Source organism: Seriola dumerili, unplaced genomic scaffold, assembly GCF_002260705.1.
Source record: "Seriola dumerili isolate Sdu_G_001 unplaced genomic scaffold, Sdu_1.0 BDQW01001298.1, whole genome shotgun sequence".
NCBI lineage: Eukaryota > Metazoa > Chordata > Actinopteri > Carangiformes > Carangidae > Seriola > Seriola dumerili.
The window spans coordinates 326,560-353,115 of record NW_019175553.1 but is presented as its reverse complement, the minus strand read 5'-3'; the positions used below and the strand labels follow the sequence as shown (position 1 = coordinate 353,115).

At 42.1% G+C, this 26,556-nt stretch overlaps 2 protein-coding genes across 2 annotated transcripts; one reads left to right on the top strand and one right to left on the bottom strand.

Annotated features, from left to right (window-relative positions):
• Positions 1-176: 176 nt before the first annotated feature.
• On the bottom strand, positions 177-20,313 carry LOC111238324 (polyhomeotic-like protein 3). The gene is made up of 12 exons (XM_022767764.1): positions 19,356-20,313; positions 15,128-15,755; positions 10,459-10,611; positions 9,990-10,094; positions 9,217-9,424; positions 6,888-8,084; positions 6,189-6,529; positions 5,941-6,106; positions 4,749-4,860; positions 4,358-4,478; positions 1,778-2,075; positions 177-948 (listed from the first exon to the last, which is right to left on the bottom strand). The coding sequence occupies exons 2-12, from the start codon at positions 15,734-15,736 to the stop codon at positions 794-796; spliced, it is 3,465 nt and encodes a 1,154-aa protein (XP_022623485.1). The 5' UTR covers positions 15,737-15,755; positions 19,356-20,313; the 3' UTR covers positions 177-793.
• Positions 20,314-22,193: 1,880 nt separating this feature from the next.
• On the top strand, positions 22,194-26,041 carry LOC111238307. Its single transcript, XM_022767742.1, has 5 exons — positions 22,194-22,603; positions 24,472-24,530; positions 24,621-24,704; positions 24,855-24,931; positions 25,062-26,041. The coding sequence occupies exons 1-5, from the start codon at positions 22,194-22,196 to the stop codon at positions 25,104-25,106; spliced, it is 675 nt and encodes a 224-aa protein (XP_022623463.1). The 3' UTR covers positions 25,107-26,041.
• The last annotated feature ends 515 nt before the right edge of the window (positions 26,042-26,556 follow it).

The following is a 26,556-nucleotide window of genomic DNA, read 5'->3' as shown; positions in this document are numbered from 1 at the left end:
TTGGGTTATAAAACACAGATTTTTCCTCAAGTATCACTCACCTGCCTCACTGTTGCCCCCTGCTGGTTGAAGTTCATTCTCCATCAACATCATCTGAAAACACCTTCAACTCTCAAACAATGAGATAAAACAACTTCTTTGATTAATTATTCATTTATTAAATAATTTCAAGCAGGATACCATAAAAATGTGACGATTAAAGACACCAGTCTCTACCCTGATAGTGACTTTTTTTAATCCACAGAATATAGTGATATAAAACATTAAACTTTCATTAATCACTTACAAAGTCTACGTATTATTATTATTTTTTCTTTGACACACACCGGTTATGTTAGCTACTGGATAGATTTGTCATTGACGTCACGTTCTAAAAAAACTAAATAGACAAATTTTATATATTAAATGTTCAAAATCCTTCGTGAAATAGCTTCAAATTTACACTCTCCAGCGGCATGTAAAATATACACAAAGTTACAAAACCCCCCCCGGTCTCCTGCTACAGTCAGAGGGCCCAAAACGGATTAAATTTCTCCTGGACTCTGGTATCTTCATGCTTTTGCACACCTCCTCTGTTCCCGTCTGCTAAGGCCACACCTCGATTTATAATCTCATAAATTACCGTGAATCTCTTTTTGTGACTTTGTTCTGTCATCCTTGGTGTCAAGCTTTTGTTTTCAAACTCTCTTTGTCTTCTCTCATGTCTTTATTGCCTGTTTTTCCTTCCACATCAAACCCCTCAAACTCTCTCTTTTTGCTCTTGGTGTTTCTTTTTTGTCTCTCTCTCTCTCTTTCATTGGTTTTTCAGTGCGTTGATGTGAGCACAGATCTTGAGAGCCGGTCCCAGTTTGATGTTCATGCTGGTCATCAGGTGGTCCTCGGTCAGCAGCAGCAGAGCCTGGCCGTCGATCTCCTGCAGCCGGAAAGCTTCTGCCACGTCACTGCAGCCTGAGCACGACAACAAAACAAAGACGAGGGTTAAAGCTGTTTTTTTCACATGGGGCTAAAACCTATCCCAGCATGCTCTGGGTGAGAGGTGGGGAACACCTTGGGCAGGGTCTGTTTTTCCTGGTTTGGTCCTGGCCGCTTAAATCAGTCTACATGACACTGTGCTTTAGGGTTGCAACTGTTTATTTGTTTATTTTCATTACTGATTAATTGATTCGTTTCTAAAAGGTTTAAAAACTGGAAGAACTGAGAAGCTGAAATCAGAGATTATTTTGCATTTAGTCACAGCAGCTCCACTCTGTTTCCAAAAGCATTTTACCTTTAACAGTTTATCTTAAAGTGCTTGTGGATGCATTATTTGTATGAAAAAATCCTTGATTTATATATTTAAATATACATGGTAATTTACCTTAGTATCATCATGTGGTCGAATTTGCTAAAAGTGAAGGAGAGCTGCTTAACAGGAGCAGAAATAACTGTCTGCTGTCCGACACATTTTCAGTGAATCTCGGGTTTGATTATTTTGTTGTGTGAACACAGAGCAGCGACTAACCCGCTGTCGACTCGCTCTCGACTTTCTCAGTGATGTCAGACTCACAGCTGGTGGTTAAGAGTTTTCACGTTACCTCATCCAGCGGTTAATTTCAGCGTTTTGTGAAACACTTAATTGGATGGAGAAGCAGTGAATGAGCCCCGCCCCCCACCACCCATCTGCTGACTATTAAGGCACTTGAGTGTTTGTATAAATCAAACTGACACTTTTCACCGAGACGCTCCACATGTGAGGAATTAAATTCATGTCTACTCTGAGACTTATTGATGAATTTACCTGGCAGTGTGTGTATGAAGGCGGTTACTTCCTCCACACTCCACTGCGAGGGGGCGGGTTTGAAGGTGGTGGTGGGCGTAGAGGTGGTCATGGCGGGCGCAGACGCCCTCCGTGCTCTCCGAGCCGCCCGGCGCTCCATCCTTGCTGTCATGGCAACAGCAGGATCTTCCTCTCCTCCGTCATCATCTTCCTCCTCCCCTCCTCCCTCCATGTCCTCCTCTTCCTCCTCCTCCTCTGCTGCCACCGCCTTCTCCTTTCCCTCCTTCTCACGCCGACCAGCACTCCACAGATCCCGAGGCTGGAGGTTAGAAGACAGGTAAGTTCATCTGTATTTATTTGACACCTGAGGATCTGATTTAGTAAAATGTTTTTGTATTGAAATTCGTATCTGGATTTTTTTTTTCTCTGAATAAAACTTCAATTAAAATTTGCAATAATTAATTTCCTTTTTCAACATTCACAAATTCAGAATCTGAAAAATTTAGAGGGAGAATCTCTTCATGTCTGAAACACAACAATGGCCCCCAACTAAGCAACTACACAACTACACACTGCTTCTTTGTTAAAAAATTCAAAATTCAGTAACAATTGGTTTAATGTTTAAAAATGTGTTGTATTTTATATTAAAATTACTATTTGTTTTTATGTAAACTCTTAATCTGAAAGGTAACAAATAAGAAAAAAAAAAGTCAAAGAAATGTGAAGTAAAAGAAGTAGTATATTATGAAAATACTCAAGTAAAAGTACCCCAGTTACTTTACATGACTGAATAAACCTGCTCTCAGGGAAAGAAATCCTCAAAGCACCATGGCTGAGTTGAAGATGCAGTTCCTCTAACGGCCACTAGAGGTCAGCTGTGGCTTCATCCACCCACAGTGACGTCAATAAAAACTCCAGATAAAGAGTTTCTAAATGTCATGGCGCTTCAGTAGCTAAATCCACCTTTTGTTATCAGGGACACAGGAAAGATTTTAGCTCCAAGCTCTCTCCACCAACATTTTGTGGATTAAACGAACTGTTCAGATGTAGTGTCTGTGTTTTTTGTTTTGCAACATGCAGGAATAAAATTCAAATCCTCTCTGTGCTGCCAGGAATAACATTCTTGTAGGGGACTACACAGGAAGTAACCAAATGTACATATACTAAATCTAAAACACTGCATCAGATTATAAAGTATCCAACAACTGTAAGTTTTTATGAACTATTCCCAATATAAATAGCTGTAGCTCTAGAAGATATTTTGCATATTTGCACCAAATTTGTTTTCCTGGTTTTAGAAACTGCACCAGAAACAGCTGTGAGGCTTCAGAACCCTTTTAAACTTCACTTCCCAGAAGTCACAGCTGCTCGTTAAGTCGAAACCTGTGTGAGCAGACTGAGACTGAAAGAGTGTGTTTAGCCGGCAGTGGAGACACGGGAGTAGTTTATGAAGTTTCTGTGGATGTTTTTTACACCTTTAACACCGTGAAACGACGACGTGTCACTGATAGAAACCACAGTGACTGAATCTAAAATGGCCGCCGTCTCTGTTCTCGGGAGGAAACGGCACGCTCAAGTTCACGTCTTCAGCAGGTGAGTGTTTAACAGTGAGGGGAGGAGTTGTCACTTTAAAATGTTAGAACGCGGGACAACATGCTGAGCTAAACATGACGTGGTTAATATTCTGTTAGCACGATACATACATGCGTCATGCGTCATACTGCTAGCTTATAAGCATGCATGCTGAATGTTAGCATGCTAACATGCTAAATCCTCTGTTGTGTAGAGCTCGTGTAGGATTTCAGACGTTAACACTGATATTTGAGAGTACAAACACATTCAATAAACTTTCTTTTACATGAACACATAATATAAACAAACCACTTTACTCAGGATCTGTTGAATCTGGTTATTAAAGGCCAAAATAGCGATGCTCTGTGATGAACAAACCTCTTTAGCTTTTCTGTGGCAGCTTCTTTGTTTATCATCTTTGTTTGTTTATCATCTGATAAACGTCTGTGATTTACTAGAATTATGATATTTATAATATCAGCCAAGCTATTTGGATTTGTCTGAGGTTTAGAATGATCCCTAATATGATTATTTGATTAGAGAAATATTAATCTTATTAATGTTAAGCTTCTCAAACGTGAAAACTTGCTGCTTTTCTTTGCTTTATATCACTGTAAACTGAAGATCTCTGAGTTCTAGACTCTTGGTCGAACAAAACAAATCAATCTGAGGCCATCGCTGTGGCATCAGTAGCTTCCTGGTTTCCCAGCAACTGAGACCTGAGTCCAGCAAGATGGGATGAGAGTGAAATATAAAAAGATCCCTCAGGTCTATTTGTACAGGGTCTTAGTGTTGTCTGGTCCCGTTTGGATTAGGTCCTTACTTTTTTTTTTCTTTCTTTTCTTTACATTTTATAGACTGAATAATTAATCATTAGTTGCAGCCTTAATTGGGGTAAATGTAAATGTACATTTTGCTGCGTGTTGAGTGGAGTGAAGTGAACTATGTAAAGTGAGCTCCAGCTTTCAGTATGCTGAGCTTCATTCAGTGTCAGTGTTTTTAAAGTTGTGGTTAGTTCAGTGTCCGTACCAGCCGCAGTAAAAGAGGTTTCCCAGGCACCGACTCTGCCCTGTTCAGAGCGGGTCGAGGCCTCTCCGAGCGGCTGCCTGCGCTCAGAGCTCGCAGTCGCTTCGTCAGACGAACGTTAAACCTGACAGAGAGACACAGAGAGAGGGAGAGACAAGAAGACGTGGTGATGTTTCCTCGTTCTGCTGCATTGATTCACACTCATATCTGTATTTGACACCTGTGTTGTATCTCCACCACATCCTGCCAGCGCTGCTGTCGTGACAGCAACCCTCATAAACACGCATAACACACTGTGTCTTCTACAAACACTGTGCTACAGTCACATGACACCGTAGCAGCCCTCTTCCTCCTGTTTTCTTTAGTTTTTCAAGCCAATAAAATCAGGTCTCACCCTCGTGCACAGGAAGTGGAGCAGAAGCGCTTGGACCGCATGAAGTTGTGCGCGTGGCCTCTCTTCCCACAGAACTGGCAGTGCAGCACCGTTCGGTCCCTGTGACCCGACCCTGTGAGCCAGAGAGACAAACACGTTCACGGTCAACTGTTTTATTTAGGAGCAATTAAAGCTGCACAGGCCAGAATTTAATCTAAATACATGAGAATAGATGTTTATCCAGGGCATTGGATATTTAGAAGAAGGAGGATCAGACTATTTCAAGTCCAGACTTTTAGACTTTGGAGAAATAGATGCAGCACAAAGTGTCCAAATTTTGTTTATAGAGTTGACTATGGCTGCAACTAACAATTATTTTCATTGTCAATTAATCTGCGTCATTGATTAATGTCAGAAAACACAGAAATTACAATTATCTTTAGCCCAAGTGAATGTCTTCAAATTGCTTGTTTTGTCAGACCAAGAGTCCAAAACGTCTAAAAATAACTCAAATGATTAATTGATTATTGACTAATTGACTGTGGTGTTGAGCTTGGTCACCACTCCACCGCAGAGGAAGCTACAGCTCAAGTGTCAGATGAACATACTGATGGTTTTGCATGTCTTAACCCTTTGTTACGCACAATATAACACGTTTTCGCAATGTACTTATACTTTAAATTACTGCGTTTTCCAAACCAAACCATCATTAAAGATTGATTTCCAACCATTTCAGTACATCTATGAGAATCAACCTATAACTTTATATATTTAAGAAATGTATTTTCTGGTTCAAGATTTGCTTCTTTTATCTGTTTTTAAATAGAAAATCTTTAGTTCAGACAAAACAAGCTGTTTAAATATGTGACTTTCTGCTTTGGTGCATTTTATCAAGTAAATTGTCACCTTTTGTTTTTAATTTCTCAGTTACTGTCTGTGTTTTATTGTCACATAGACAGAGATGCAGCTGAAATCCTTGGTGCATTTAAGGACATTTCCACATCACAGTTCGGAGAGACACATTTTTATTACCTAATGTGCAAAAGCTCTGGTTGTTTTTCAGAGTGAAGGGCTTATAAACTGGTCGGCCTGACTGTGGTTCCCAACCTGGGGATCTCCTCGAGTATTTTCTTTTTCTTATGAAGTATTGGAAAGTTTTGAATCTTAAGAACTGTAAAAATCATTATTACTATTAATGGTTCATAAGTCTTACTGGTCCCGGGGTCGTCCGTGTCTCCTCCCTCCTCTTCTTCGGAGTCCGTCGAGTGCTCGGCTTGTTTTATCGTGTCCGTCACGGGCAGCGCTGCTTTGCCATTGGTCCCGTTCACTTCCTGTGGTTTGGCCACCTGCTCTGGGACCAGCAGGGATGAGCGGTTCACCTGCACAACGACAAGGCTCTTAAATACATGTGACATCATTATTATAGTGACGGTTTGTAAGTGTGTGTGTGTGTGTCCGTACAGGAAACGGTTGGAGCCCCTCCTGGATGACAAACCCCTCCACCAGGTGGGTCAGAACCTGTCGTCCCTCGGGCCACGCCCTCGACTCCCAGGGGCTGCTCAGCGATTGGCTGAAGCTCTCCGACTCGTCTTCCGATTGGCCGAGGGGCTCGGGCTCAGTCTCGGTCTCAGCCAGGTGCCGCGTCTCCTCGGCTGCTTTCTCGACTTTCTCTGGCTCGTGCTGCGTCAGGCCGAGATCTGTCGGGTGGACGGTCTGGGCGGGGAGGAGGGGGGGAGGGTTCTCCGCCAAGGGGGTGATGAAGGGTGAGGAGGGGGGAGACTGAGAGGAGAGGCTGGACAGAGCTGCAACACAGAACAGAAAACATCAGCTCAACCAGTCAGTTCCAGTGAAGCCTGAGCAAGAAACATGATCTTAAATCTAGTTCATGTTTTGGTCTGAGACTCCTTTAACGCTAATTTTTTATTTTTTTATTTTTTTTCAATTTGTTTTTTTTAAAAATTCTTTTATTATTATTTCAATTTTTTTTATTTGTTTATTTTTTAATTAATTAATTTTATTTATAAATTTTTTATTATTGTTACTCACGGAAAGGGAGGGGCAAAAGTGTTGTTTCTATATGTTTTCATTATTAGTTATTTATTAGTTTTTCTTCACCATATATTTTAGTCATTAGTAGACTGATGTGCTGGCTGCAGGTACCTGACTGGTTGTCGGACTGGGTCGACATGTTCTCACAGAAGTCCTCCTGACCGACAGGCTGGAGGTCTCGATGAGGCTCTTGTAGCCTCTGACTCTGGACGGAGACCTCGTTTGTAAGAGCCGGTGCTGGAGCCGGTGCTGGAGCCGGTGCTGGGATGGGGGCTGGGACTGAAGCCGAGACAGGGGCTGAGGTCTGGACTGGAACCGAGGCTGGAATAAGACCCGGGATGGGTTTGGATTCCATGCTGGAGTCTTTAACGGTGTCAGGCGTTGGGGTGGGATCTGTGTTCTGGTCCTGATGGAGAACCTGACTGGTCAGCTTCTCAGACTGGTCCATGGCGGCTTCCTCCTCCTCCTCCTCTTCCTCTTCCTCCTCCATCTTCTTCTCCTCACCTTCGTCTCTCCTCTCTCTGTCGCTCTGACCTTCCTCTGTCACTTCCATCTGTTCCTCCTCTCTGCTTCCCTCAGCTTCCCGCTCTTTCTGACTGATCTCCTTCTCTGTCGTCAGCCTCTGTTTCTCCTCCTTCACTTTCTCTCTTTGGTCGTCCCTCTCCACCCTCAGGTCTTTACCCACGCTCCCCTCATCTCTGACTCCTTGTCTCACCCCTCGTCCTCTCTCCCTCTGCTCCTCGCTCTCCTTCGCCTCTCCTTTGTGGACCAGAGTTTGTGATTGAGGTCCGGCCTGACTCGGAGGAGAGGCCGGACTCAGGAGCGATGGAGGTGAGGGCAGAGGAGAGGTTGTTTTTGGCATCGAGGGGTTTAGAGGAAGAGGAAGCACGTCTTCACTGCTCAAAGTCCTCTTTGATTGGCTGGAGAGATCAGGCGGCTCTGCAACTGGAGGCGGCGACTGCACCGCGGCATGGGTGTACGTTCCGGGTTGAGGCTGGCGCCCCGAAGAGAGGGCGATGATTTGCAGCTGCCTCGCTGCAGACGGCGAGCGCTCAAAGTGGGAAGAAGCAGACATGGGGTTGGTGATGGATAACGAGCCGTGCTGCGATTGGCTGGAACCCAGCATAGTTTGAGATAACGGACAGCTCTTCAGTCCCGCCAGCGGCCTGCTGATGGGCGAGGCCTGACCGGAGGGAGCAGCAGCGATCGGTTGGAGGGTTGAGGTTTGTCGGGGCGACGCCGCTCTGTGGCCGTTCGGAGAGTGAAGTCTGGGCCTCAGGGGGACGGCTCGGACCGGAGAGTAGAGAGCTGCAGGAAGGAGAAGGAAGGAACACAGGTGAGCTACAGGTGTGTGATCAGAAACCAGCTGCTGCTTCCCAGAGACTGACTGAGAGAGTGAGTGAATTCAGATGCAGCCGAACAGTTTTCCTTTTAAATATCTTCTTAAGTCCCTTCAACAGTTTTAAACTAACTAAATATTTTCCCCCGGACTAAATATGTGTTGCATGTCATATATGAGTTTTTGGACTCACACTCCCTCCGCCCCTCCCTCAGACTAGTTTCAGGTTACAGATTTAAGTCCAGCTGAACGTTTGTGGCAAATTTGAAGGAGTTCACTTGCAGAGTTCTTGAGATATTGCGTTCACTAGGCGAAAACCTTTGACCACCAAAATAGAATCAGTTCGCCCTTAAGTCCTAGTGAATGTTTGACCCAAATTTAAAGAAGTTCTGTCAAGGCGTTACTGAGATATCGTGTCTGAGAATGGGACGTACGGACGGACGACCCAAAAACAATATGGCTGTCGTCGGCTTGAAAGCATAAAAAAAACATGAGAATGAAAACATGTTTACCTGCAGATCCTGTTCTTCCCTTGTTCTGTTTTTTTTTTTGACTGAACAACATTATAGATCATTGCTGCACAAACTGATAAACACACAACATTTCCTGAGGAATAACTGGTGAATATATGCAAATTAGTGGATCAGGTTACCTGCTAAACCACTTTGTTTCTTTCATTGTTTAGTTTTCCAGGAACCTAAAAAAATATTTCTTTCTTTAACTTTCTATAAATGTGTAGTTTTCACTTTAGAAAGGAGGGGAAGGTGTTCTACAGGCGGCTTTTTTTAAAGACGCCTCGTGGGGTTTTGTGCATCGTTGGGCTTTAACAAATGTGTCAAGGGCGTTTCCTTCCTCATAAAACATCTGTGTTTTGATCCCAGCACTGATTTAATCAGTGTTTATGAGTTTACAGTTACAGTTTAAAACACCACAGTGACACTCATCATAAACTTCTGAATCTGAACCTGCACCCTTCCCTGCCTGTATTTAGATCTCAGTCAAATAAAAGACAAATGAAACTGGTTGTTCCTTGGACACATTGAACGCACCGCCCTCCACCGTGATCACACCCTGTGTTTTAGTTTTCCTTCGGGGACTTACTTGGAGGTGGGACGGAGAGGTGGCGGCTGGGCGTGGTCGGGCTCTCCGTTGCCGTGGTGCTGGGCTGCGGCCGCGGCCTGAGAGGTGGGAAGAGCGGGGCGTGGGGGCGAGAGAGGGGAGGCGGGGCCGAGCACGGGGGCTTGAGACGCAGGGAGGGGGGGATGGTGAGGGCCCCGGGGGGAGGAGGCCTCAGGGTGAGACTCTGGAGCTGGAGACGGAGAGAAACATGTTCAGTTAGATCTCAAACACAACTGTCCACTTCTGCTTTGACTCAAGGTGGGCGCTTAACCCCTCCCCCAAAGAGTGACTGTCCAATCACAGCTTAGCATCCCATCCCCCCTCTCATTCCAGCCTCTTCAATATTTTCTGCTTTTCTTATATAATAATAAACTGAATCTCTGTGGGTTTTAGACATATGAGCAGATAAAATGAAAATAATTTTCACTATTTTATATATTTTTTTATATGTTTTTTTATTTTTTTTATTTTACTATATTTTTTAGATGAAACAATCCATAATAATCAACAGGAGTCAGTTTCAGCTCCAGAAATAACACAGCTTTCCTGCCCGTCAATCTTTAATTTAACTTTATCACTAGCAAAAAATGAACAGACTGGATGTTCGCTGTGATAATCTAGAAGCTGTTTGTTTGGAAAATGACTAATTACTTTCATTTAGTGGTAAATCTGCCACTTTATAATTATAAACAGCATATCTGAAAACAGAAAGTCATAAATCACACACGAAAAGTCGTATTCGCTCGGCTGCTCACCTGAGCGGAAGCAGGGTTAGAGGACAGGCAAGAGGAGGAGGAAGAGGAGGAAGAGGAGGAGGAGGAGGAGGATGGGGCAGGTCGCATAGCAGATGTAAGAATCAGCTGCAGGAAGGAAAGAAGGAAGAGAGGAAACAAACAGAGGAGAGCAGGGATTAAAGCACAGAGTCTGATCATAGTTGAGCAGTGAAGGTGAATGAGTGCGAGTGAGTCGTAACGTCTGTTTTATTATATGTTTTTATATGAAAGCTCATAGCGTTTGTATTTCCTACATAACCTGAATGTATCATGAAACTCCTGGCCCCCCTCACCGACCACCCCCCACCCCCATTACCCGCTGCTGCCTGATTTTAATACTGGTCATCTTTTCTGATGCGGGCAGCCAGATTACATGTAGAAATCTATGTAAGTGTGTGTCTGTGTGTGTGTGTGTGTCTGTGTGTGTGTGTCTGTGTGTGTGGGGGGTTACCATCTGAGCTCTAAGCAGCACCTGGTCTTGGCCAGACCCTTTGAGACCTTTCCCTAGGAGCAATGTCTGCTGGGATACCCTCTGCCTGACAGGAGAGGGGTTCTGATTGGCTCGCACTAGACCAGGTGTGCCCACAGGATGAGCCTGTGATACCTGGAACAAAGGGGGGAGGAGGGTGTGGGAGGAAAGGCAAGGGAAGGGAAGCAATTAGGGACAAGCTTCAGAGCGATGACGTCTTCTTATTACATCTCCTTGTGTGTGTGTGTGTGTGTGTGTGTGTTTGGACAAAGGGTGGAAACCAATAAGAGTAAACAATCCAAAGAGTGTGTGTTGAATAATGCTGAAACAAGAAACTGTAAGTTACAACAGGATGTTTTCCTAATTTAGTGATGAACTTGATGAACTGATTGGCTGAGAGCATCGCCTTTGACCCCGCCCTCTCCTCTGACATCACCTAAGACTGCACCCAGGCAAAGCAAGGTAAATTATATTTACATCTACTCCAGGTACGAACTGGACTCAGAAGCTTTGAATTTAAACCAAATTAAAACACAATGCAACTGTTTTCTTTTATTCACCGCATGTTTTCAGCTTCCTTACCTTCATCAATCGATTCTTTTAGAACTGTCGTCATGAAATACAATATTTAACAGAGCTGCACGATACGTAAGAAATAATCATATTGCGATTATTTTGGCAGATTTCAGTTGGAATTGTAGTTTTTGCATTAAATAATAAAGATGTTGTGATTTTTCTTGGTCTTGTACCAAACAAACCTGTTCCTTTGTGTCTGGAGAATATGGTTTGTTGTCTCTGTAGCATCACAAACGCTTATGGTGCTAACAATGCACAACAATGTTGTAACACATTTTACCTTTATCAAAAAAAGAAATGCAGCTCCTGCAATTTGGATATTGCAATTTGGATTAGTTGTGCAGCCCTAATATTTACTCCCAATGGAAACATACACTTAATTAAAAGACCATAAATACATGACATAATATATCACAACCAATTTCTGTAATCGTTCATCTAAACCCAAAAACGTTGAATCTCCATTTTTCAGTACAGAGCAGCACTTTAAAACAGTTTATCATCATATTTTCCATCTCTTGATATTTAATAATGTCAAAGTCAAACTACAGATGACGTCCTTAAACTGAACTTCCTGTTGTTCTTGATGAAAGGCACTAAAAGGTTTAGTGAATATATAGATGGTGCAGTGGTTTTTAATCAGCTCAGATTGGCTTGTTTGAAGGAATACTCGCTGTAAAATCAATATTTTGTTGGTCGAAGGATTGAGAGTTTGCTGCCTCATGGAGGACGGCAGCTGCAGTCAGATGGAGTCACATCAGTTACAGTGGATCATCCAGAGTCAGAGCAAATAAATAAATAAATGAATTGAAACATCTTTAAACTTCTCCTGCAGCATAATCCACTTCTCCATCACTGATCCGTCTGTTCAGTACATGTCCTCCACGCTCCTCGAAGCTCAGACGCCTCGACTGAAGAAGGATGATGATTAGCAAATTATGAGCAGAGCGGCAGTTAGGATGAACGACGGAGAGGTGGGTTACGCTGCAGGGCGGGTTTAAACAGATTTCTGGCATCCATTGTTGCTGCTGTGAGTCCAAGCTCAAATCTGAGTGAATATTTGATCATTTGATTCTCAAAACATCAGATTATTAGTGAAGAATTCCTTTTTAATTACATTAAAAAAAAGTTGATAAAGTGATGAAAAATATAAGATTCAGTCTTCAACACCTTTAAACATCTCTCTTTACATAATGGGCGCCTGGTTGTGAAGTAGATGTAGTAGCACGTGTGTGTGTGTGTGTGTGTGTGTGTGCGCGCGCGCGCGCGTGTCTGTCTCACAGTTCAGCTTTAGTTTTATTTTCACGAAGCAAACAGACAGAGACGTGTGACCTGAGACTGAGGATGTGAAACATCAGATGAAAGCAAACAGAGAGGAAACTGTAACCCCCTCCACACACACACACACCACACACACACACACACACCACACACACCACACACACACACACTGACCGAGACAGACACACACTCAGCCTGCAGGTACACATCACCTACGCAGTTTATCTTCCATGTCATCATGTCGATCATTTATATGTAAGACCTGGGACGAGTGTGTTCAGCGCTCCTTTTTAAAATTAGACGTGTTATGTGTTCAGGCGTAGTGGTGAGCGGTGATCTGTTTGTCCGTGCTTTGAAAGGTCAGAGGTCAAGAGGATTAAGGTTTAGAGCCACACAACACTGGTCTGAGATTTCTGGAGACTAGTTTTCAAACTAAAACTGAAGTTCTCAGACGTAAAATGTTAAATACAAACATTTATAATAAATATAAATAAAATACAGTCTAACATTGGCTTAATTGTGATTTAAATCCAGAGAGAGAGAGTGTGGGATAAAACGAAAATAAGTTCATATACGAAGGCGTTTATCCTGAACAAACTCTTCCTCATTCAGTTTCTTATCCCAGAATGCTTTTCAACAAGATGCTATTTTAGCTTTTTAAATCTATGTTATTGTGTCTCATTCTCAGCTTTCTTACTGGATTTGATTTGTCCTTCATCTGTGAAGCACTTTGAACTGCACTAACCTGTATGATTGAAGACCTCCAGACTACCTCCTATAACAGTATGTACAATATACAGGAGGCACAGTCTGGTTATAGTCTGTAGTTAGGGCGTAGATTTGATTTCAGAAAGGGGGGAGACACAAGAAAGTAAGATAAACAAATCTAATCCAAGTATTGTACTTTAGTTTGCGATGTTTTCTTTGAGATGATGTTGTATTTGCATCTTTCCAACAAAAAGCACCATGATTCACAGCTTAATTATTATTAAATATTAGTTATGAGTAGAAATATTTCCTCGTTAGTACATTTTTACAGCCCTGAGTCACGTCTGCAGGTTCTTCCCTCTCAAGCTGCAAAAACCCAGGGCAATAAAAAGTCTGCAGAGCGCTCCCTGCACCACTTACTGCTGCTCCTTAATATTGCTTTGAGCACACAGTAATAACTGAAGGCGACTCGCCTGAGTGCATCAACATTTTTTTTTTATCAGCTCAGACTTTCTCTCGTCTGGATGATGCTGTTGGTTCACGACAGACCGTTAACGAGGGGTCAGTGTCCCAGTAAGTCCATGACGGTGAACCAGTAGACACAACACCAGCGCTCTGGGACCAGTTCATCTAAATGTAGTGCAGTTGTTTTTAATGTTTATTCTATGAGCAACATGTCCCATACACAAATGTAATATTTTGAATTTCCATATATTTATAATTTATTAGAAATTGGAACAGGTTTATATATTGACATTTATATGTACTCTATACAAATATATACATTTATGTATGTATGCTTATATTGTAGACAGATGTTACATAAATATATATCAACACCAAAGCCTCACAGTATATGTTGATATTATAAACAGTAGGTTCTGACACCACTTTAAGTTAGACATGTTTAAAACTAATGAGGAATTAATAAGATAAACATACACATTTTTTAACATGTATGTTGTTTTAATAATCTTGCATAAATAAATTAATCTTTACACATAATTATTACATAGAAAACATGTATTCTATGTAAAAAAAATCATCACATAGATATTTTTAATTTATGTACATATACAGATTTTACTATGGGCATTTCATATGTTATAAACTGTATCTTCATATATCCACATGATGTATATATGTGATAATAAATCCACTTATAAGTGACATATATGGCAACATCACTTGATAAAGGGACATATTTGTCATATATTACATTTCTGTGTGGGTGCTGAGAGTCTGTAAACTCTGTCTGTGATGCTGCATCCCTTCCTCTAAAGACAACACGTCTTCTAGCTGCATTGCGTTCATGAACCACGCCGTTAAAACAGCACGTCACACCTGCACTCACGCTGTAGCAGCTGCGAAATCAGGCATCAACTCAAACCGACGTTTTGAGGAAACGTTCCCTTCAACAGCAAAAACTGAAGCAACTCACAAACTGGAGTCAAACGGAGCCGAAATTCTTACTTCATTCAGCAAAAATAAAACGAGGAAGTCGTGGTGTAAAGTTGCTCTTTGTCTTCCCACAGGATTTTACAGAGTTATTCAACCAGAAATATACAAAGTGAAACAGCTGAAGATAGAGATATAATGGAACTACATTTCCCATAATACACTTGACATAACAACCTCTATTCCGTTCATTATGTAAGACTGAACCAGCTTATTAAACAAACCATCTTTTGCTCTTTTACAGTGTTTTTGAAGCATTAGATGAGCCGGAGCTAGCAGCTGGTTAGCTTTGCTTAGCATAAAGACTGGAAACGGGCGGGGGGCAACCTGGCTCTGTTGGAGAGTGACTGAATCCACCTACCAGTATGTACATGTCGGTGCCGGTTGGCGGCCATTGTTGCCTCCTTTTTGCTGTCTTAGTGCTAAGCTAAGCTAACTGGCCATAACTTTGTATTTACTAACCGGAGAGAAGGTGTATTTCCAAAAGGTAAAACTATTCCTTTACAGTGAGATGTGGTGTCTTTGGGTCATGTGGAAATGTGTGTGTGTTCTGTAGAAATTCAGAGTGTGTGTGTGTGTGTGTGTGTGTGTGTGTGTGTGCTTGTGTGCGTGCGTGCGCTTCTGTTACCTGTCTGCCAGGTGGACTGGCTGGTGTGTGAAAGGGCGTGATTGGTGTGGAGGTCGGCGTGGATACAGGCCTTGTGTTCCCGTTGGTCAGGCTGGTGGAGGTCTTGGTGGACATGGTGGTGTTGCTGTGCATTGCAGAAGAAGAAGAAGAAGAAGAGACGAGGGGGGAGGCTGTGCTGGCTATGGCAAGGGAAGAGGAGGAGGAGGAGGGGGAGGTTTGTGTGGCGGGAGATGTTTTGGAGACGCTGGTCGGGGAGGGAAGGATCGGGCGAGAGTACGTGCGGAGGGCGGGGGTCGCAGTGGAGGTGAGTTTAGGGGGAGCGGGGACGAGGATGTGGGGAGATGCTGCTGCCGCCGCCGCCGCCGCCACCTTTGGGCCGTGGGTCGCAGACACGGAGGGAGCAGGGGTGAGAGGGGGAGGAGGGGAGGAGGTGGTGGGGGTTAGCGTGGGCGCAGGGGAGTCCAGCAGCATGGGGTTGGGGGTGAGCCGAGGAGGGGTGGGGGTGGTCGGGGTGGAGGAGTCGGGTGTGGTGGCGGAGGTCTGAGGGCTGGTTCCATTGGTGGACTCTCCGTGGTCTGATGGGGTCTGACGCACCAGCTCCCTGTCCATCCTTCAACACTGTAGCACACTGATTGATTGATAGATAGATAGATTGATAGATAAGAATCAGGAATCATCGATGCAACATTTGCAATAATTTAAATGCTGCATCTGTAATAAACTCAGACTGACTGTGTGCTGAAATTAAAACTTTCCTTTCATATGATGTCACCTCTCTCCACACCTGTCTACCAGGTGTGTATTAGACAACACTTAATTTAATGGTCAATAAAACAATAACACTTTATCTGATGGATCTGTTATCGTCTCCACCAAGGAGCTTGTTTTCCCCCGTGTCTGTTCGTTTGTCAGCAAGTTTACACAAAAACTACTGAAACGATTTGCACCGAACTTGGTGGAGGGATGGGATGTCGGTCTGAGATGAACACATTGAATTTTGAACCAGATCCGGATCATTTACTTTGAATTTAAAGTTCTTTCTCGGAAGTCTGGTGCATGTTGTTCTCCCTGAGTGGCCTTCTGGTGTTCGACTGATTTCCTAAAACGTTTCCTGGAAAGAACGATGTAATCTGGTGTAAAATTGAAGAAAGGTTGAAGTTATTTTGAGTTATGTTTAATTCATAAGCAGATGTTTACTGTCCGAGGAGTTCTTGGTAATGTTGCGTAGTTTGGCTCAAATTACAGAGGCAAAGTTCTGAGGCTGTTATCTTAGTGGGTTCAGTTAGTCGTGTTGAGTTTATTATTGACTTCCAGTGAATTTCCAAGGAAGAAACGGCTCCATTTAAATCCCAGTCCCTCATTTATTTTATCATTGGAAACTGTTTTGCATGTGGAGCTCACCTGCTGTCCTCTGAATAAAAGTCTCAGGGTAGCGTTAGCTTAGCATTTAGAAATAACTGGAGGTGTACCAGCTGATCACTCTTTAATTTACCTGTAATTAGCACCAAAATCATATGGTTCTTTCCAGGAGATTAGCTGGAAATAAAGTGGAAGCTACAGACCTGTAAAATAAAGTGTTTGCTCTAATTAAATAAAACTTAAAGACAATAATTGAACAGCTAATGATGAAAAATCAAAAAAACATTTTAGCCTCTGTCTGTTTGGGTAGATTTGAGGGACTCTGACTCATGACTGGAGTGTTTCTAAAATCTCGTCTGACGCCTTAAAGCTTGTTTTCCTCCAACCACAAGGAACAATGACGAGACCAAAACCTAAAAAAAAATCCTAAAACAAATATCATGTCTGACTAAGCTGAAAGGCGATCCACACTCAAGGATGAAAACTAGACCCAGAATATAAAATATTAGTTTTCTGAGACTGATGTAGTGAATATGTTCAGACAATCGCTGGTTCGTTTTGAGGACGTGATAACCTGACAGCTGCCCTTCATCCCTTCCACCGATCACAAATGCCCGTCACTGATGCTGAAGTGAGAGTTTCAGACCACAACACTGACTGCTGAAATTTCACTCTGCAAACTGACTGACACACGACACCGCCACTATCAACTTCAGCCGTGTGTTTTGGATTAGAGCCATGGCAGCGGTTTGATCTGACCCAACGATGTCAAGACAAAAGAAGAATCATCCTGCAGGCAGTTACAGTGCGAGTGTGGTTGTGTAACTGAGTTTAAAACGACATTAGAAAGCTTTTTATCTCCTCACGTCATCTGAACTCAAGTTAGACTTTGATTATTTTTGACTTTTATTTGATCGATTAATCAAGAAAAACATCAACGGATAATGAAAATAATTATTTATTGTAGTCGTTGCGGCCTCACCACAGTAATCTGAAGAAGTTAGTTTGATTATTTGACTAAATTTTGTATCTACATCCAGTGATCAAACACTAGATTCTCACTCTTCAAACCCACAAAGAAAACAAACTAACAGCGTTCACGTTCTCCAATTTATTAAAGACTAAAATAAGATGCAGGAAAGTCGGTGTACTTTCACAGCCCTGCTTATGCTTCAGAGTCCATATCTTTGTCCAGGTCGTTTCAAAAGTTTCCCAGATCCTGTCGACCTTTACAATTAAGAGGAAGTTACTCTGTAAAAGTCGACAGTTTAAAGGTACGTGAACCAACAGATTTCCAGTCCTTCAAGATGCATGAACCATTCCCGACCGCGAGAGCTTTCTGCTGTAGCATCTTCAGAGCTTCACCAGCAGGAAATCTCCCAGTGTGAAACCGAGCGTGGTCACCACAGAGAGGCAACGCTGATCGAATCTTCAGCTTCTTTTTGAACTAATATAAATGATGGATCACCACATCTATTCTGTTTATTTAAAGTGATTTAAATGTATTTTTAATATAGTTCTAATATCATTATGACATATTTATAATACTCTTACATGGAGTGCTATGGTGCACTATATTATCTGGGAATTAATCAGTGACACATAAATAGTTTTGCTTTCAGATCAGTGATTTTAATGCAAAACATACTGTAGCACTTAAAGGTCCATCCAGTCTAAAGGTCTCTGTCCATGTGTAGTTTGATTATAAAGCAGGTGTGTGAAAGTGTGAAAGTATCAAAGCCTCAGTCCACAGAGAAATGCACACAGCCTGTATTCAGAAACTGAGCCTTAAAACGAGCCATCAAGACTTCCTGTAACTTTGTGATGTCACAACAAAGCAGTCACCAAGCCCTGTCCACCTGGACCCACCATCCAAACCTCGCAGGATTCAGTTTTCGGAGTGTTTTTACCTGAAATCTGATATATTTTTGTTGGATCACTCAGAAAACAGTCAGCCAATCAGAAGAGAGGCTCAGAGCCTCTCTTCTGATTGGCTCATCAATGAGACTGAGAGAAGAGACGTAAAACTACATTGAGATGGTTTTTGGTTCTTAAAAACACAAATACATCTTATGGATCAAAAACTAAAATGTAGGACTGTTAAAGGATGCAACTAATCATTATTTTCATTATTGATGAGTCAATCTGATCAGTTTATTGATTAATTTATAAATATTTCTGTCTATAAAATGACTGCAGGTAGTGACACATGTTCTCAGGCTCCACAGTGACACCTTTAAATATGTAAAGGTGGAAAAAATGAGCTGGAATCAGTGAATTTCAGTCACTTCAGTCAAATTCCTTCAATGATTAATCAATAATCTTCTGATAATCGATTAATAGACCAGCTGTTTCAGGTGTAGAATCAGCGCATGGAGTTTGAACAGTCTTAATCAGTGGAGAAGGAGGAGTAGCCTAATGTCACTCCAGGGTGAACCCCACTCCAAGTTATCTGAGCAGTTAGGCTGCAGACATGTGGAGGTGGGTGGACACCATCGAGCGGTTTTGTACGGTGGCGTGTTGGGGGGGGGGGGTCTCGGTGTGCTCAGTCTGCAGCCTGAACTCAGCTGAATCCACGCACCATCACCGCGCAGGCAGGTGCCACTCCACGCGCAGCGGGCAGATGCTGACATCTGGCCCGCAGCCTGTTCACTCAACGTGCCCGCCTCACTGTACTCTCCCTCAGACGATCACGGCGATAGTAACGAGTCACGGTGCACACAGTCAGGCCAGAGATCATGCATGTGACTATTAAAAAAAAAAAAAAAAAAAGATGGAGACAGGCCTCCACAGCGGAGAAGTCTCACGATAATAACATTTTGGGGAATTGTCATGACCACGTTATGCGTAAAGCTCCCCGGCCACCTACCTCTGAAATCGGCCGTCGTCCTGCAGGTTATTCCCGGTGTCGTCCTTCCGAAAGTGAGCGCATGTTTATAAAGTCCGCTGCCGTGTTATCAGATAAACGGGTCGGGGCTTTTTCAGCAGGGTCGACACAGGCTGAAATGGGCGTGTATTGAATCCTCACTTCCTCGTCTGACAGCGCAGGGGCCGCTGTGAAGTGCGCGTCACCCTCCCCCAGACAATAATTTCACCAGCCTCACCTATGATGATCGGCCGTTAGCCCCTGCAGAGGGGCACACGCGCAAAGTTGCAAAGCAAGACAGGCCCGTTTATGATGTGCACGGGCTTGTGTGTGTGTCGCACTTTGTTTAGGGTTTCATCACAGCCCGGGCTTTTGCTTTTCTTTTTTTTTTCTTCCCGCGGATCAGTCCGTAAATCCAACATCCAGAGGGGGGGATATGTTGCCCGCCGTTCTCCGGTGTACCACCACCGTCACACCTGCCGGGTCTGTGGTGGGAATCAGCCCGGCTCGGGGGCCACCGTGTAGCGGCTGCGAGGGGCCTGCTCAGTCCGCTGGTGGAGGAGTGCAATGGAAGGCAGATCTCACAGGGCGACAGAGGCGAGACAGCACCACTCAGAGCTCAGGAGGACCGCGAAGACTGACAAACAACCAGGCTGCAGCGTGCACGCTGTGCAGTCATACAGTGATGGAGCGACACACTGTTACTGTGTGACCGCTGAGCAATGGTGGACCGAGTGTTCACTCCATTCACTCAAGTAAAAATAACAATAACCACGGAGAAATGGCTCCATCATTCTGCTCTTGGACATATCAAAAATGAAAGCTCTCAGAGTGCAGAGTGTATATTATTATAACTGATGTACTAAAGTGTAAACACCTGATTTTATTTCGTTATTTTTTATTTAATCAGGCAGTGTCATTGAAATGAGATTGAGATTGTTCAGGAGGTCCTTTGTTCCCACTGCCATCAGGCAATATGCCATCATATTATTACTAATACGCATTTATATTATTGCATGGATGACTCCTAATTATCTATCTATCTATCTATCTATCTATCTATCTATCTATCTATCTATCTATCTATCTATCTATCTATCTATCTATCTAATATACTTAGTGTGTTCATAAAATGTAAAGAACTAAAATAAAAATTAAAATGTCTAATTTGGATATTAGGTAAGAATTCAGATTCCTTTCTTAAGTAGAAGTACCACTATGTAAAAGTCCTGAATTCAAAGTCTTATCAGCAAAATATACTTTAAGTATCAGAAGTAAAAATACACCTTATGCAGTATAACAGTCCCTGTCAGTATTATATTACTGCATCATGAATTAATTGAATATTATTCTAACGTGAGCAGCATTTTAAAGTTGTAGTTGCCAAGGTGGAGCTAGTTTTAACTTTTATATATATTTAATATATATATATGAAAATGCATTGTATCTTACAAAGTGGACAAATCTGTACTAAAGTAAATGTTTCTACCACTGGTTGGACTCACACTAAACACTAACATATCATCATATATCCTGTTTATTTAAAGTCAGAGGTTTGACCTTTTTATAGCATGACTTCCTGTTTATTAGCCAATAATATCCCTTAAATGTGAGTGGAGGACTGTAGTCACCATGAAATATACACAACAGTCTTAACCTAAAATTTAAAATTTCTTCTTCAACTAACTTAAACTATAGGCTATCTCTAATTGACATTTTAATTTAATTTTTCTTATTATCACATTACATTTTTTTTTAAATAAATGCTGTATCCTTGTCATTATGTGTTTTCTTCGGATGTTTCTTACTCCTTTAAAAACACTGAACATCTTTGAAAAGTGCCCTATAATCTGACAGCACGTGGTCATGTGACCAGCGCAGAGTCGTGTGTCAGTAATCGGATGAGCGTCTGTCATTGGACAGACCTGCAGACTGGACTTCGTGCACCTCCACCTACTGACAACAAATACTCTGCTGCGTCACTGGTTTTAATCTGCAGCTGCAAAACCGTACACACACAGGCGGGAACACACCGGAAACCAGGGGGCTCTGCCTTCAAAATAAAATGCAGAACTGCTCCTGACGCGTTATCTGCAGGATGTTATGCATTTACCTGCTGCGACATGATTGGCTGATTGTATAATTGCATGAATAAACATGAATGAGTGAATTGAAATATTGTTTAAAAAATGTAAACCACCATTTTGCACTATTGTGCTTTACATTTTGGGATATGGAGGCCACATGAAGCGAGCAGCAACATCGTCCACTGGTTTATTTTTTTTTAGGATTTAATAACTTTTCTTGCACATAGAGGAATTTTGCTTTATATCTTTTATTGAATTTTTTTCGCATACATTTGGCATGCACTGTACTGTGAGTATGCTGTTCTTGCTGACTTTTGACTCTGCATTACAGTCCTGGAAGGTGCAGCTTTGCTCTATGTGAAGTGTTACTGTATGCAGATACACATTTCATGCTGCCAATCTCTTGTGAAACTGGATTCGGATTGCTATATATGAATAATATTACTAATAATATCCAGGATTTTCTTTTTTTGTTAAAATTAGTAGTCTGTAAACATTTTTCTTTTTTTTCTTTTGGAATTGTTTCACTTTACATAGGCTTTTATTTTGAAAGTCTGAGCCGGACGCGTTACCCTAGTCTGTTAGACTTGACTCCGGCGTTGCTAAGATGAAAGCTCCATAGCAACCGACTCTCCAGAAAAGAAAAGTTGAGATTTTATATTTTTATGTTTCAATAGAGGTGAACACCGGAAGAAAATGGCGCGTCTCTTCCACACACGGAGGCCGGAGACAGGAGCGTTTCCTTGAAATAAAAATGCCAGCAACAAAGGTTTTAAAGCCCCAACCAGTGGAGGCGACAGGAAAAACCGTGGAGAAAAGCAAACCGGCGAAGGTGAAGGCGGTGACCGGAGCAGAGAGTGAACTCAAAGCGCCCGCTGTGCGTAAAAGCCGCGCGTCGAGCTGCCCGAGGTGTCCGCAGCGGGACAGGTGTGAGCGGGCCACCACCACCACCACCACCACCACCGGTACCGCTCCCGCTACCTCCACCACAGCCTCCAAAACGACCTGTGAGAGGAGGAGAGCCAGGTCTACATCTGTGGCTCCCAAACCGACCAGCTCTGTGAAACATGGAGCTGTCAACCCGAGAAGCCGGGAACCGACCACCTGTCCGGGGCAGCGTCAGCAGCGGAGCGTCAGGGCCGAGACGAAGTGTGCAAGTCAGAGGTGAGACAGGAGAGATGACACCCAGGGGTCCGTATGGCGTTTCTACAGTGATATGAGGATATGAATAAATACTCTTAACATGAAAACAAACTAATCTTAACAGGTAACATCACTAAGCTGTAAACATGTGAGTATTAAACTGTAGGAGCCATTTTATAAAAGAGTGTCTGATTTACAGCATGAAATATGAATGTTTTCATTTTATATATAATAGATAAATAAATAGATACTTTATTTATGCCCTAGGGGAAATCCCTGTGTCCAGCAGCTCATTAGTAATAAATTTAATAATAGTTGATAATAAATAAGATGATTTATTTATTATTACTATTATTATTATTATGATAATAATAAGTTTGAATATAAACAGTAAAACTAAAAATGTGGCCTGATAATGAAAATACAATGGATAAAAATAGATTAAAAACAGTAAGATAGATAAACAACAATAATAAAATAGATAAGAGGTAATAAGAAACATTTAAAACTCAAATACAATATAATAAATGATTAAATGTAATAAATAATGGCCTTAAAACATGAAATCAGCTTCACTTTGTCCATCTGAAGATAAAACTTAACCAATGAATTTGGCTGTGCACAACTTACAATAACTTAAACCTCTAAAAAACAAAATATGTTAATGTATGTCTTTAAGTCATTAACCATGTGATTACTTTTAGTTTTAATGTGGCACAATAGGAGATAAAAAAAAACTTCTTAAAGTGCCTCTGAAATCTCAGGAAGTCTGGAAGTCTTCAGGACAATAGAAACTATAAAGGTTGAGAAAGTGGAGGCACCTTCAGAGATCAGAGCTGAGGCCTCCTCACAGGCTGTATGTGGAAACGTGTGGAGGGATCCCGGTGATAAAGAATCCTGCTTCCCGCTGCTGTCTGCGGCCATCTGTTGCGGTGGATTAATCCCAAACGCTTTACCCCCCACTGTCATGACAGACCTTTCAGGTGAACTGTGTCAACGTCAGTGTAAACAGATGATTCGTCACAGTTTGAGTTGTTACTTCAGGCCCTCAGGAGCCACAGCAGCCATTTATTTTATCCTTTTTTTTTTTTTTTAAATTACTTTGTTAAATATTTATCTTCGGCTAAATTTCCAATATCACTCAGTATCTTTACAAGGATTATTATCATGTCAGTTCTGTTTGTGGTTTCTTCAACATCTAAATATCTTAAAACTTTATTCTTTGCATGTTCACTAGAGTTGGACAGAGGTTCTCTTAAAGCTCCGTATTTTCTTCTTCTTCTGTTTTTTATTTGAAGTGTTTGATCCATAAGAAGATATTTTTGTGGTTTTAAGAACCAAAAACCATCTCAGTGTAGTTTTACATCTCCTCTCTCAGGCTTCTCTCTGGAGCTCTAGTAACAACAGGTCAGTGAGCCAATCAGAAGAGAGGAGGCTCTGAGCCTCTCTTCTGATTGGCTGACTGTTTTCTGAGTGATCCAATAAAAATATAGTAGATTTCAGGGAAAAACACTCAGAGAAACCAAATCCTGCAAGTGTTGGATGGTGGGTCCAGGTGGGCGGGGCTTGGTGACTGCTTTGTTGTGACATCACAAAGTTCCAGAAGTCCTGACGGCTGGTTTTAAGGCTCAGTTTCTGAATACAGGCTGTGTGCATTTCTCTGTGGACTGAGGCTTTGATACTTTCACAGTATTAATATAGAAGCTAGACCTGATCTATAATCACACTACACATGGACAGAGACCTTTAGACTCAGGTTGTTAAATATAAAGAAGTTAGTGTTTAAGTAGGAAGATGCAGGTTTGATCTTCTCCTGCAGCGCTGACTCCTCCTACTCACCATAGAGCATCAGCTGACGTCTGAAACCTTCATGTGTTTTTCTGTTTCAGTCACAAAGCTTTCACCGTCATCCCCCCGAACCCCAAGAAGAGGAGGGATATGCAGAGAAGTGAGTGGTCGTGTTGTGTGTTGTCAGTGTGGATGGATCCGTGTGGTGTTTTATGTCGTTGGGTTAATTGTTGTGTGATTGGTTGAGCAGAGGCGGAGGCGGAGCTCGCTGCTTTAGAGGAGCTTCGTCTGAGCAGAGCGATGGCTTACGTATCCATCAACCCCAGCAGTGTTGGTGAGACACACACACACACACACACACACACACACACACACACACACACACACACACACACACACACACACATAAAGACAGATCTGTGATGTCCAGTAGTATGGTGTGTTTTCTGACTGTGTGTGTGTGTGTGTGTGTGTGTGTGTACAGGGGGTTGTATGAGTCTGGAGGAAGTACGGTTGAAGCAGCAGCAGGAAATGATGGAAGCCAAGAGGAAACAGAAACCGGTCTGACAATTTAAACTCATTTATTTATGTTCATATTTTACATTTAACAGAGACATGCAGCACCTTCAAGTGTCTTTATTTACATGTATTCGTATGAGTAGAATTCATTGTGTGTATTTTATTATTTCAGATGAAGACGCAGGTGATGGAGCAGACACCTGTCCTGATGCGCTGAGCGTCACGTCTCCTCTCGTCTCTGCCGGCAGCTCAACGTCTCGCTGTATCTGCAACTCGGAGTCAAATCCCATATTTAGAATAAGAAATCCACATGAAACCTGTGTTGTACAATCTTCAGTTTTTTGTGTTTATTAATATTATTATTTTCCAGTATTGTTAACATTTCATTTCATTATATTTTATGTTTTGTACAAGGCTGTTTTGTGCCTGATATATGTTTTAAATGATGTGTGTCATATACAAAACATACGCTTTAAAGCGTCATTCAGCCAGATTACAAACAGATTATAAAGTATTACATTCATTTGGCAGCCATATTTTATCCAATGCAACTCACATTTTTTTCTCCTTCATGGGCTCCTGTACTCAGGCACAACAACACTCAAGATTTCAGATCATATTTAGATCAGATCCATAATGATGGTGCAGTTTTGTTTCTCCAACAACAAAGAATTACAGTCATAGAAGAAGAAGTGTGGTTTTATAGCTGTAGATGGAGTCTTCTGTTGTTGATGTGGCTCTTGGGTAATGTAGTATTTAACAATATGATATAAATTTAATATTTTTGATTTTTAGAGGGAGACGTGTGTTTTGAAGCTCACTCAAAGTAAAGAATAGGATCGTACACCTGTGAGGCGTAATTTAAGTTCATGGACAGCTTTCTCTCCTGTACCTTTTTTTCTTTTGTTTGTTTTTTCAGGCGTGGCCCATGAACACATCACGCCATTCTCCTCTGTTACATAAGCCATGCATTATAGAGGCGTTTGGGAGGAATGTAAAGTGACGTGTATGGGCCGTCACTGTAAATGACTGTATCTACGCTCTCAGCGTGTTTTCACCTGGATCAGAGCAAAACCACAGGAAATAAACTGAGCTTTAATAACACTGTTGTGTGTGTGTGTGTGTCTGTGTGTGTGTGTGTGTGTGTTTGTGTGTGTGTGTGTGTGTGTTTGTGTTGCTCATGTTGTGGGGACCAAAATCTATTCACAAGATAAACTGTGGTTCAGTGCTGCTTTTCAGACCCCAGCTGAATCACATTATTAAATCTTAAAACTCAGTTGTTTTCTTTGGCTTTTTCTTGTTTTTATAACATTTACTTTTTGAATTAAATTGTAAGTTCTCCCTGTTTCCTGCATCAGTTTGGGACTATTTTCAGCGGCGGATTACTCCACATTTGGTGCTCTTTTGAATATTTGTTGCAGCAGGACAGTGTGTGTGTTTGGGACTGAGTCAAAATAAACTATGTTGTGTGTGTTCATGGTTATGAAGGAACATCTCAGTGCAACAGTGTCCATCCATCGCACTTTACAGAATAAGCCACCAGTCATTTGTTGACAGTGATGTTTACAACAAACCTTGTCTCTAGTGTCTGTTCTATGTTGCACTGTGGTCTATTAGCAATAACATTTCGTTTCCCTGCATGTTTGTCATACATATGTGTGGAAATG